The 12,405-nt window shown below is 42.1% G+C and overlaps 1 protein-coding gene across 4 annotated transcripts in view; it reads left to right on the top strand.

Annotated features, from left to right (window-relative positions):
- LOC109035602 (uncharacterized) overlaps positions 1–12,405 on the top strand; it is a 55,212-nt gene that overhangs the window by 1,896 nt on the left and 40,911 nt on the right. For all 4 annotated transcript variants that reach the window (XM_072301075.1, XM_019049302.2, XM_072301076.1 and 1 more), the window contains exons 2-4: positions 683–1,003; positions 3,811–3,971; positions 10,998–11,231. In XM_072301075.1, coding sequence (XP_072157176.1) covers positions 886–1,003; positions 3,811–3,971; positions 10,998–11,231 — 513 coding nt within the window. In that variant the 5' untranslated portion in view covers positions 683–885. The remainder of the gene's footprint in view (positions 1–682; positions 1,004–3,810; positions 3,972–10,997; positions 11,232–12,405) is intronic.

Raw genomic sequence — 12,405 nt, 5'->3', positions numbered from 1 at the left:
ACAATTTCTCGCTTGTGCCTACTGGCTATAGTACTAACTCTGGCTGATCATTTACATTGGTAGACAAAACTATAGACGAAGATAGGGTCCCTCGTGGGTTGCCGTTATCGTTAGTTTTATTTATTGTCTCCTTTGCCCATTGCAACCACCCGCTCCCATCAGTAGGATCGCTTCGTTTTCTCTTTGTCTTCCATCGCTTGTCCATCGCTTTGTCTATAGGTTTATCTATATCAATTGCAATAATAAGCTCGCTACGTGATTCCAGTAGATTTTTCCATTTCATTGTTGATGTTTGAAACGATCTGAACATTGATAAAGCTAATACCACGCGACCACGCTGTGTCTGAGCACGGGGGCAAAGAACCTGGGAGCTGGGTCACAGTATCAAACTGAAGCTATCAAGCATCAAACTAGCGAGGTCACTGCGCATGAAGTTTTCGCGAACTAATCAGAGAGATCAGTGTGAGATCCCTGCAGCAGAGATCTCTGATTCGTATTCGCGTAACCAATCAGAACCCTGACCTCGGTGACCTCGCTGACCTCGCCAGATTGATAGATCAGTATGATCGTGTGGCCCACAGAGAGAATTAGATGGCTCTCTTCGGGCTCTTTAGATAGACTTCGTCTATCGTTTTGTCTATGAAAAAACCCTACTAATCGTAGTTGTTTGATTTTCTTGCAGGATCAAGAGACTTTAGCGAGCATCGCGTGATTTCGAGGACTTCGGCGGAGGTGCGACATCGAATGGGAGTCGGCATAGAAGGGGCTCAGCGTTGGGGTTGATGATCGAAGGTGGATCGGACTTGTGCGTTGAGTTTGGGAGCGAGGAAAAAGGCGGTAAAATGAGCGCGGTGACTCCTGTCTCGGTCCAGCTTTCCTTCTCCGATGGCCAAGTCAAACGAGAAGACCGCACCCGCAGCCGCGCGCCCGCGCAAACCCAGGAAAAGGCTCTCGACCAACCGCTTCGAGAACGGACTCTTCCTCCATTCCAATCCGCCTCGAGGTCCGTCATCTTCATCCATGCAACTTTTCCTGTTGCCATGTTGTCTGGTTTGCCTATAACCGAGATTGAAGGCGTTTTCGTCTCTCTGTCTTACATGGACTGCATTTTGCAGCAAGGGACTCTACTACTTCTAGCTCACTTTAGAAACAACGTATATCCCCTTAATGTTCCTACGCAACCAGACGCCTCTTTTTTCTCATTCCTCTTCCTCTTCTTCTCCTCCTTTTCTCTTCTCTTCTTCCTCTTCCTATGTTTCTTCTTCTTCCTATGTTTCTTCTTCTTCCTATGTTTCTTCTTCTTCCTATGTTTCTTCTTCTTCCTATGTTTCTTCTTCTTCCTCTTCTTCTTCTTCTCCCTCTTCCTCTTCTCTCTATTTTTCTTCCTCTTCTTATTGTTTCCTTTTTTCTATCTTTCTTTTTATTCTTCTTCCTCTTATTTTTCTTCTTTTTTTGCTTCCTCATTTTCATTTTCTACTTCCGTTTCTTTTTCTTCCCCATTCCTTCCATTCATTTTCCTTCCTTTTCTTTCTGACTTGTTTTCCCTTCTTTGTCCTCTTCCTGCTGTTCTTTCTGCTCCTTCGCCCAATTCACATTCTCCCATTGCAGACAGGTGTTTTTTATGGATGAGCTAGATATGGTAGCTCCTAATTGCAAAATGTAGTCCATATATGATTATTCCTCTCTGTATAGTGAGCGCGGGACAGTTGATATGTTGCTAAAATGACCAAAGAACGTGGGATTCAGGGCCGTGTTCCTAGGCGTTCCTGAAACATCTCCTTTTCTCAGGAGGCCCCGTAAACTCCCAAACCACGTTTCTCGTTTGTGATGTTTGAAAATCTCCGTTCTTATTGCATTTTTTTAAAGATAAACAAAACATCATCAGTCCTTAAAGATTTCAGAGAATTTCCTTCGCAATTGGAGGAAAATTCACGACAGTTTTTGAGAATTGCCGTTGAGTAGTTTCCATTTAAAAAATAAAGTATGACAGGAAGTCTTCAACGTCACAAACCGAGATACGTGCTTTGGGAGTTTCACCATTGCTACGATTTACATTGAGGGAGATCATGGCATCACAAAAAGAGCCACATTTGCAAACCTCGAGTTAGATCCAGCCGTGTCACTTTAGGAGAAGACCCTTCCAAGGATTACGATGATTTGTCTCCACAAAAGGTAAAAAATAGGTACTTACAGGATAAACATTTTGCCGGTTTTCCAAAGAAAGAAGTTGGTTCCAATTTAGCTTAAAGGTTGCCAAAATTATAGAAATTTAACATCCGCATAGTGGCTAATCATTGTAATCTCTTACAAAGGATCTATTGCATTTCTAAATTATTGAATTATAAAGATCTATTGAATCTCTAAACACGAGCAATTCTTACAAAATTTCCAAACGTCTTTTTTGACAATTTGAATATCTGCTTCAGTGGTACCTAAAAGGGCGTGTGCCATCACTCCCACAATAGGGTGCTTAAACTCTGAAAAGATAATAAAATCCACGAAAAATGGCCCAACAATGATTTTCAATATTATTATCATCGAACATGCATAAGCTATCTGGCTGTCATAATATCGCTGAACGTGGCAGCACTGAACGATTTTGTGGAGAAAAATCAAATCAATGTATTTCTTGCCTGGATTCTCCAACCCTCCTCAGGTGACCGTATGCTCCTATTTTAGATGGTGTGTAGAGCTTGGATTCGTTTTTTTGAACAGCAATATGCAAAATGGGTCAGTTGGGCTGATCACAGAATCGTGTTTTGATGCTTGATTCTTGTAGATCAGCTAAAAATAATAAGATCCGTCCAAACCGCAAGTTTCTACGTTCAATATTAACCGAGATATCGCCCCTTGAAAAGTCGGGTTTTTGACATCCTCCACCGCGGTAGGCGGTAAGGACAAGTGATCTTACGAGCAAATGCTAAATGTATGCGCACATCTCCTTGCTATAATTTTTTGTTCATAGCTTTCGTTTCAGTTGATAATGAGCGTGTAATTTGCTCGGATGGGTTTCCGGTCAATTTAAGCCTTTTATACACATTTTTTACTGTACTTTCTTGAGTTTTATCGTTGATTTGTCCTATTATTTAGTTATTTTTTCCCGCTTGTTTATTTCGAATTCTTCTACAAAAGTTGTCCTTTTGCTTAATAAAATCCTAGCTTGAGCATACTTAAGCTTCGCGGTCAAAACTGCAAAAGCAGCAAAGGAAAACCGACAATATTAATCTTCATTGCTAAGGCGCAATGATACAACTATTCGAACTCTCCGGAATGCGTGAGGTATCACGCCACAATTGAAGGCGTTTTTGAAACTGCCAACTTCGGCATTGAGATTCTCGTTTCGCATAAAATTCGGAGCATGAAATAAATGTAGTGACTGATCGGGACACCTGTGGTTTTTTCCACCTTGCTTTCTTCCAAGTTTCACGTTGAGTGACCAGTGCGTCACTGACTGATGAAAGCAAGGTGGAAGAAACCACAGGTGTCCCTACCGCGGTGGAGGATGTCATGGACCGAATTTTTCAAAGAGCGATATCTCGGTTAATATTGAAAGTAGAAAGTTGCGGATTGGACGGATCGTATTATTTTTAGCTGATCTACAAGAATCAAGCATCAAAACACGATTCTGTGATCAGCGCAACTGACCCACTGTCGAAGAAATCAAATTGTTTCATATTCTCGAAACTTGACTTTTGGCGGTTGCGTCCTTCCTCAAATAACCCATTGAAGTAGGCATACGCCTTTTGCCCTTCCCCGAATGGACTTAATGGATTTAAAGTGCTAAACTTGGGTTGTTTTTCTTTCCCGCAGCACTCTCGATGCAACTAAGTGAGATCAGACGTTGGATCAGGGCGGGAGATTTAGACAAATTAGAAAATGTTATACTGGATGGTCAAGGACAGAAACTTCTCAGCGAATTTTCCAGCGATGTGCGGACACAGGAATTCCTCAAAACAGTGCCGGCTTATATGGTAAGTTTACGCATGAGCAACGGGTTGATTCTTTTTTATAGACAAAGCAATAGACAAAGATACAGAGAGGAAATGGAGCGGCCCTAGCTGTTGGTGACAGCTGACGGTTACAATTTGCAAAAAAGTTAAGCATTAGACGCACTTATGGCAACCCAGGAGAGACGCTATAGGCAGTCCATAATATTCGCTTTCGCTTAACCACTCGTTTCAAGCAAAGATCTGGTAACACAATCAAATAGAGCCATGAAATTGGGCCTCTTATTGGTCGCATCTTCACCTCAGGTCTTTTTCCACCAATCAGACCTTCAGTTTGATGGCTCAATTTGATCGTCTAACTGGACCTCAAGAGGATCGGTCCATTTTTCCTTTGTATTCTTTCTGTCGATTTGTACTTTGATGATCAGCCCCAGCCCCCTTGTAGGCGTTTGAACTAAAATATGAAAGATACAGGGTGTCCCATTTGCACGCGAATATGTTCAGAGTCGATTTTTAGGATCAAAACACCACCTTGGAGACCTCTAAACCTTTTTTTGTTGTTATTATTTTATTTGTTGAGCAAACTTCACCTCAATATTTGTCAAATTTAAAAAAAAAGGAACAACTCAATGCGTGTTGACGACGGCGCAGAGATACAACTATTCGTGCATGATGAATGTCCGCGTTGCATCTGAAAAATTGAAGGCGAGATGGCGCGAGGCTTGAACTCTCAATGCTCTGCTCTATGCTGCCAATGAGGTGTGTCGATCGGATTTTGGGAAAAAGTTGAAAAAAAAAAGGGCCGAGTACATCTTCCCTATCCTCGGCTATATTGCTCAGGTAGCTCTTGAAACATCACTACTAATAAACCAACAGAACATGGATATAGAGCGAAGGAAAGGACTGGCGTCGATAACAGGGCATAGATACAACTAATCGTGCTTGATGGATGTCCACGTTGCGTCTGCAAAACTGAAGGCGCTGTGGGGTGAGGTGTGATGTCGCAGTGCTTCGCTCTACAATGCCAAGAAGGTGTCGCTCAGATTTGGAAAAAAGTAAAAAACGAAGCCAAAATACGTCACTCCGATCTTCGGCTGTGTTGACACTCGATTTTTTTTATGTTTTTTTCAGTTTGACGTCTGATTCTTTTTTAGGATGTATTTGTAGACCTATGTCGGAAGCTCGTGCTTACGGATTCCATACAATACTGCCGTACTAAGGAAAAACGCAGTATGAACCTTTAGGCGTTGCCAAATTTTCTGGAAAATTTGTAAATATTTTTCCTCCAATTTTTCAGATAATTTTGTTCGCAATTTCACCTAAGTTCCTGAAAATTTCAAGGAAAATTACGCATAACTTTCTTCAACAATAACTGTTTTCTGAGAAGAAATTTGGCAACTCTCGAATGTTCATACGGCGTTTTCCCTTAGCAGGAAGAATTTACGGGCCACGTGTTTTTGGCAAGCATTGGGTCAATTACGGTCAGTAGAGTCTTGACCCGGCTTGGGTTTCTATGGGTTAACAACGAGTATGAGTATTTTGTTTTGCAAACAAACCGGAGTTTGATCAACTTGTTTCGCTTATCACGTCATCCGAAGCTCACCATACACCTAGTAGGTGGGTCAAACAGCCGACAAAAGAGTGATGACTACTGCTACTTTAGCATCGTCCATATGGAAGTGTTGGATCCGGGAGGGTGAGGAGTTCCACCAGTCGCCAAGAGGTTACTGAAATAGCATTTTTCAACGGAAAAATCGCGATATTTTGAAATTAAGTTGCGATTTTTTACGACTTTTTGGCGATTAATTGCTAAGATCATCAACATTTCAGCGATTATCCTCAATCTTGTCTCAATCTTATCTCTATCAAATCGTTCGATAAAATCACATTTTATCTTAATTTATCACGATTTTTTGTTCGATAAATATTGCGATAAATCGCGATTTTATTGAAAATTCACGTGATGAGAGGGCAATTAATCGCAATTTTTTATTCGATAATATTGCGATGAATCAACGTCGATAAAATCGCGATAGGTTTTCCGATCAAATCACAACTTATCGAGATGACTGCTACCCCCTGCGATTCCCTCTTTCAGATCGATAAGTAATTGTAGGTATCTCTGCCAAAGAGAACAAAAGACGAGTGGGAAAGATGGGGTGTGCTCTAGAAAGCTGCATAAGAAACAATTTAAAAGTGAGCTTGGTCCCCTTTGGAGAAATGGAAAAGCGGGATTTTACATTCTGTCAAACGGAACAATGTGCCAACTGAATGCGGCACTCATGAGCCATGGGCATTTGGCATTAGCCTTATGAGGACAGGGCTCATGAGTTGATGCTGACTACGCGGAGACGCGGCGGCGGATTCGTCGCTGCTGACGTCACTGGTGCCTACAGGCCCGGACTTAGGGCGTGTGCAGGGCGTGCGGCGCACACGGGCGCCAGCCTTTGGGGAGCGCCACGAAAGAAGAAGAGAGGGAAAAAAAGGGGGGAAAAGGAAAAGGAAAAAGAGGGAAGAAAGGACAAGGGGAAAAAAGGAAAAGGAAAAAAGGAAAAGGAAACAAGGTTGGGCAGTGAAAGCAAGGAAGAACGGGGGGAAATAGAAGGAAAAAGGAGGCAAGAAAAGTGAAAAGAGAGTCCGCGAGAAGGGGGGGGGGGCATAAAAACCATAGACAAAATATAAAGAGAATTGCCGTCTAAAGGTAAATTTTCAGGACAAAAACTCCACCTGGTCCATAGACGGCCAGGCGCCCCTTGACCCTAAATTTGCGACTGCACAGAAATACATGAGTAGGCATGTAGTAAGGGGGCGCCATAAATCCATCGAACAGGAGTCGACATAGCACTTTAGGCCACGTCCGCCATCTTGGATTTGAGAATTTTTAAATATAGTAAAAATTCGAGTTTCCGGTCGAAAAATACCCCTGATCCCGCGGTTCACAAAGCTGTAACGAACAGAAACGGAGGCCAGAACCGGGGCTCATTTTAGGCCACATACAACATTTTGGAGTTGAGAATTTTAAAAAGTTGACTAAAAATTCGAGTTTTCCGTTGAAAAATACCGCGTGATACCGCGTTTCACAAGACTCGAACAAACAGAAACCGAGATAGCATTTTAGCCCACGTCCGCCATCTTAAAATTGAGAATTTTAAAAAATGGACCAAAATTTCGAGTTTCCTGTCGAAAAATACCTCCTGACACCGAATTTCAGAAAAATCCATCGAACAGGAGCCGAGATGGCATTTTAAGCCACTTCAGTCATTTCGGATTTTTGAAGTTGAAAAATTTTACTTAAAACGCGTGATACCCAAAATCGAAGTTCAGATTCGGATTCCTCGTAAAAAATCGATGCGGTTTCACGTATCATACCCTGACACCGAATTTCAGGAAAATCTATCGAACAGGAGCCGAGATGGCATCCTAAGCCACTTCAGTCATTTCGGATTTTTGAAGTTGAAAAATTTTACTTAAAACGCGTGAAACCCAAAATCGAAGTTCAGATTCGGATTCCTCGTAAAAAATCGATGCGATTTCATGCATCATATCCTGACACCGAATTTCAGGAAAATCCATCGAACAGTAGCCGAGATGGCATTTTAAGCCACGTCAGTCATTTCAGATTTTCGAATTTGGAAAATTTGACGTAAGGGTGATTTCACGATAATAGGAATAGTCGTGTCGCCGTGGGTTATGAACGACATAGGGCAAAACGATTGAAAACCAAATTAATTAATCAATAGGAATGATGTCCCTGAACCTATCCATGCTAAAAAATATGATGAATTATTATTATATTTAATAATATGAGACTTTAAAGGCCGAAAATGTCCGGTCGGTTACGCGTCGCCAACCCCGATTTTGAAGCAAAAGAGCAATTTGCGGTAACATATCAGTACTGATCATGAACTCTTTGGCAATATTTGCTGAAAAGAGACTCTAGTGTTCAAGAAAATTGCCAGTTTGAACTGAAATGTTTATTATTGAGCGAGAAAAGTCATAAGAAAGAGGTGTCGCCACATTTGGCAACAAATTTTTGCAGTTGTATTAAGTGCAGAGTTTATCTCGCCAGATGGAGTCAGGAGTTTCAAAACTGCCATCAAATTGTTCGCTGAAGTCTTCTTGACAAAACCATTACTGATTAGTCAGTTTTTTTTTCAATGAAAACTTAAATTATTATGAAAACCAGTGATTTTTACGTGTGTAGCACTAATTCCTCACTACGCAAAAACCTCAATTTAATAGTATTAAACTAAAACGAAGTCTCCAAAGTTTAGAAAACTTTTAAGGCAGCATTAATTCCACCTCATAACTCAAGAATTGCCAAGTTTCATCTTTTGTATCATCTTTAATCTCACATTTTTGAGTGTCGGTTACGCTGTGTCTGTTACGTAACCGACACAATTTGGCAGGGCCGCCATGTTTGCGTGGACCTCCAGCAGTCCCGCGGAAAGCGCTGATACCTGATTCAATGGCTTGTTTATCAATCACTTTAACTTTGCACTGAATCAAAATAGAGCGTGCCAAAGCTGGAAAAAGGAAGTTTAATACCTTTAGAATGAGGTAATGAAATCCTGTTAAAATTGGTGCACTTTTATTTCTCAGGTATTTCACATTTTAACTATTCCTGTTATCGTGAAATCACCCGTAAAACGCGTGATACCCAAAATCGAAGTTCAGATTCGGATTCCTCGTTAAAAATTGATACAATTTCATGTATCATACCCGAGCATAGCGTGAAGGAAAGAGACGTAACGTAGACATACTGATTCGAGCATATGAATGCAACGTGGCAACATGGGTAGTGCTCAGTGGGTCAGCGGAGGAGGAAGAATAAGAATTTATCGTAAGGAATTCCTCGCGACGAAACCGAACGCTTAGCCGGCGCTAAGTGGCGCCTCCCCGTTCGGTTGCATCTCGGGCGACCGGCGCGCGGCGGCGTAGTTCAAAGAGAATCTATACGCGTCGTTAAACCTTTTTCCTTCACGCTATTCTAACATATGATATATGAAATCTCATCAATGTTTCACGAGGAATCCGAATCTGAGCTTAGATTTTGGATATTACGCGTTTTAATCTATTTAAAATCGTAAGAGAATTTACAGAATTGTCCTTGAAAATTGACCACACAATAGTGTTTTTTTTACGTCATTAAACCTCTTTCCTTCACGCTATTCTAAAATCTGATTCATGAAATCGCATCAGTTTTTCACGAGGAATCCGAATCTGAGCTTAGATTTTGGATATTACGCGTTTTAATCTATTTAAAATCGTAGGAGAAATTACAGAATTGTCCTTGAAAATTGATCGCACATTAGTGATTTTTTACCCCGTTTTTCTTCTACGTTTCACGTAATGAAATTAGATCAACAGTTGACGCATCGACTAGTCTAGCCTAACCCCCCAGAATCGGTCTGAAGGGCGAACGATTTTATCAGATAAGATGTGCGGTCCTAGTTTCCGGGCAATTGCGGTTTGATGGAAGCTGCGCGATGAGGAGAAACGGAAGATATGCGAAACTCGGGCGGATATTAAGTGAGAAACCAGGTAGGGGAAAGGCTTTCTTCCCGAAAAGTTAGTGCTCGGGCAAACTTACATGGTCACTGGAGTATTGTACAGCAGGTTGTGGGAAACTATTTTTTTGCAGCAACAACCAATTGGATCGCATTTTGCAAAAAGGAACTAAGAGCATTTCAATGTTGCTAGGATTGTGCAACTTAGGTACCCACATTCTTTGCAAAAAGTAAACTTTGCGACGGTAATTTTCGTCTTGAATTCGTTGTTTATTGGGAGTAGAGGTGAAACTAGTTTAGATAATCGTTTATGTTTGCAAGGTTATCGACATTGGAATGCTCTTGGTGCCTTATAATTCCCATTAATTCTTACAACCTCGACTGAGAAGCACACCCCTTCTTTCCCACCTGTCTCTGCGGGCCGATTATTGAAATTGATAGACAAAGCTATAGACAAACGAAGACATAGGGAGTATGGAGCGATCCTATTGGTTTAAACTGGTGCGGTCTTTACAGACCAAGAGGGAAAATGATAGACTAAATTTCGGGTCTCTTATCGGTTGCCGATAGTTAGTCTATTACCTACCTCCTTCGTCCATTACAACCACCCGCTTCCACCAATAGGATCCCTCCATATCCCTTTTCTCGTCTTTGTCTATAGCTTTGTCTATCAGGTTCAACAATCGGGCGGCTGCGGGCCGATTATTGAAACTGATAGACAAAGCTAAAGACAAAGACGACAAAAGAGATATGGAGGGATCCTATTGGTGGAAGCGGGTGGTGGCAATGGACATAGGAGATAGGCAATGGACTAACTAACGGCAACCCACCGACAGTGGCGTAGGAAGGGGGGGGCCAGGGGGGGCCTGGCCCCCCCCAAAATTGGAAATAGTATCATCTGGCCCCCCCCAGAAATTCTGGATGGTGCAAAAACACCATCTTTAACGGTAAGTCTCTGTCGCCGTGGCCCGTGAGAGGATGCCACTAAACATTCACTAAACATTTATTTCGCAATTTTCACACAAATGAGTGGTTAAAAGTGAGAAAATAAATGGAATAACCTGTTGAATGCAACAATTTCAAAGTATTTTAACCTTAAAATGCATAAAACTGGGTGAATTTTATGCAGAAATTGAAGGAAGATTAACGCCACAAGTGCCTCGAGATGCGCTCAAATAGAGTTAAAATTTCAAAAATTTTCCGGGGGAGGCCCCCCGGACCCCCCGCTGACCTGGGGGGTATTCCATACCCCCCAGACCCCCCGGTGGTGGGGGGCCAGGCCCCCCCCAGCAAAATGGCCTAGCTACGCCTATGCCCACCGAAGGCCCGACAGTTAGTCCATCATTTTCTTCCTTAGTCTATAAGAACCAACCATGCCAACCAATAAGATCGCTCTATACTCCCTATGTCTTCTTTGTCTATCGCTTTGTCTATCAGGTTCAACAATCGGCCGGCTGGTCCGTCTAGCAGAGATACGTCCAATTGATGGCGGCTCCTTTGCGCTACGCTTGTTATGATTGGTATGTTTTGTTCGAGACAGGCACGATTGGACATCCTGCACGAGAGCGTGGCTCGCGGGCGTTTGTGGGACGTGAAGCTCCTGCTGGGGAGCAAAGGGGAGGGCGACAACTTGAGCAAGAAGGCGGCGCGACTCGTCCTCTCCAAAGACAGATACGGCCTCGGCCTCCTCCACAAAGCCGTCAAGAGAGCCGATCTCCAGACCATCGACTGGCTCATCGAAAACTATCCCAACGTCATCCACGTCCGAGACAAGGTGACAAGACCACAATCCTCTCTCCGATCCCGCTCGCGCCGTGCTCAGAATAGAGTCGTATATTTCGTAGATTTTCCAGTTTGGGATCATCTCAAAAATCAACGGCATAAAACGGAAAATCTATAATTCTGCCGTACTAAGGAAGAACGCCGTATAAAGCCTTCAGACGTTGCCATATTTTCTTCAATAAAACACAGATTCCCTAAGGAAATTGTTAAAAAATTGTTTCACAATTTTCGGAAAATTTTGTCCGCAATTTAATCTAAAATAGGCTAAAATTTCAAGGAAAACTAAGCATAACTTTCCTCAAAAATATAAGTTTTATCCGGAGAAAGTTGGCAACTCTCGAATGTCCTTACGGCGTTTTTCCTTAGCACGGCCGAATTGGAGTCCATCCAGCGGGCTGATTATTGAAATTGAAGGACAGAGCTGTAGACAAAACGATTGACAAAGCGATAGACAAAGCAATGGAGAAGGGAGACAAGGAGAAAGTGAAGCTATACCGTGTTGGTAAAAGCGGGTGGTTGCAATAAACGAAGCTATGCTTAATTGACTCACTGACAGCAACTCACGAGAGACCCTATATTTAGTCCATAATTTTCCTCCTTCGTCTGTAACAACCACCCATTTCAACCAACAAGATCGCTCCATATTTCCTTTTTTCTTCCTTGTTTAGATTTGTCCATCGGCCCAGAGCTGTGATTAGTGCGGTCGATGATACACCCGAAAATCACACATATTTTTGGAGAAAATTGCCACTTATGAACTCCGTTAGTAAAATATGGTGGTCATACTAGTAATGAAACCCGTGGTGCTACTTCCAAATTCGCATTTTATCCAAGATGGCGGTTAGTAATAAGACGGCCGCCGAACGGCGTTCCTCCATTTGCTGTATATTTCTGTCGCTAATCGTCCCTCGATCTGACGTTCTTTATTTATATGTAAGCCGATGGAATGTAACTCATGCTTACGCCATAAAATTTCACGCTCAACTAATACAATTAGTTGTAGAATTATAATTAGAGTGTTGAAATTCTGGAAAATTTTGGAAGAGAAATAACTTTAAACTCTGCGGAAAAATTGGTGGTTTCTCATAGACCCTGGCACCTCCTATAGACTCAGTCCCCAAGTAGCATTTCTCAACGGAAAAATCGATATATATCGCGATTTTATC

The sequence above is a fragment of the Bemisia tabaci genome, chromosome 5 (assembly GCF_918797505.1).
Source record: "Bemisia tabaci chromosome 5, PGI_BMITA_v3".
Classification (NCBI taxonomy): Eukaryota; Metazoa; Arthropoda; class Insecta; order Hemiptera; family Aleyrodidae; genus Bemisia; species Bemisia tabaci.
Note: the sequence above shows the minus strand (reverse complement) of the source record. Positions and strands in the feature narration are given on the sequence as shown.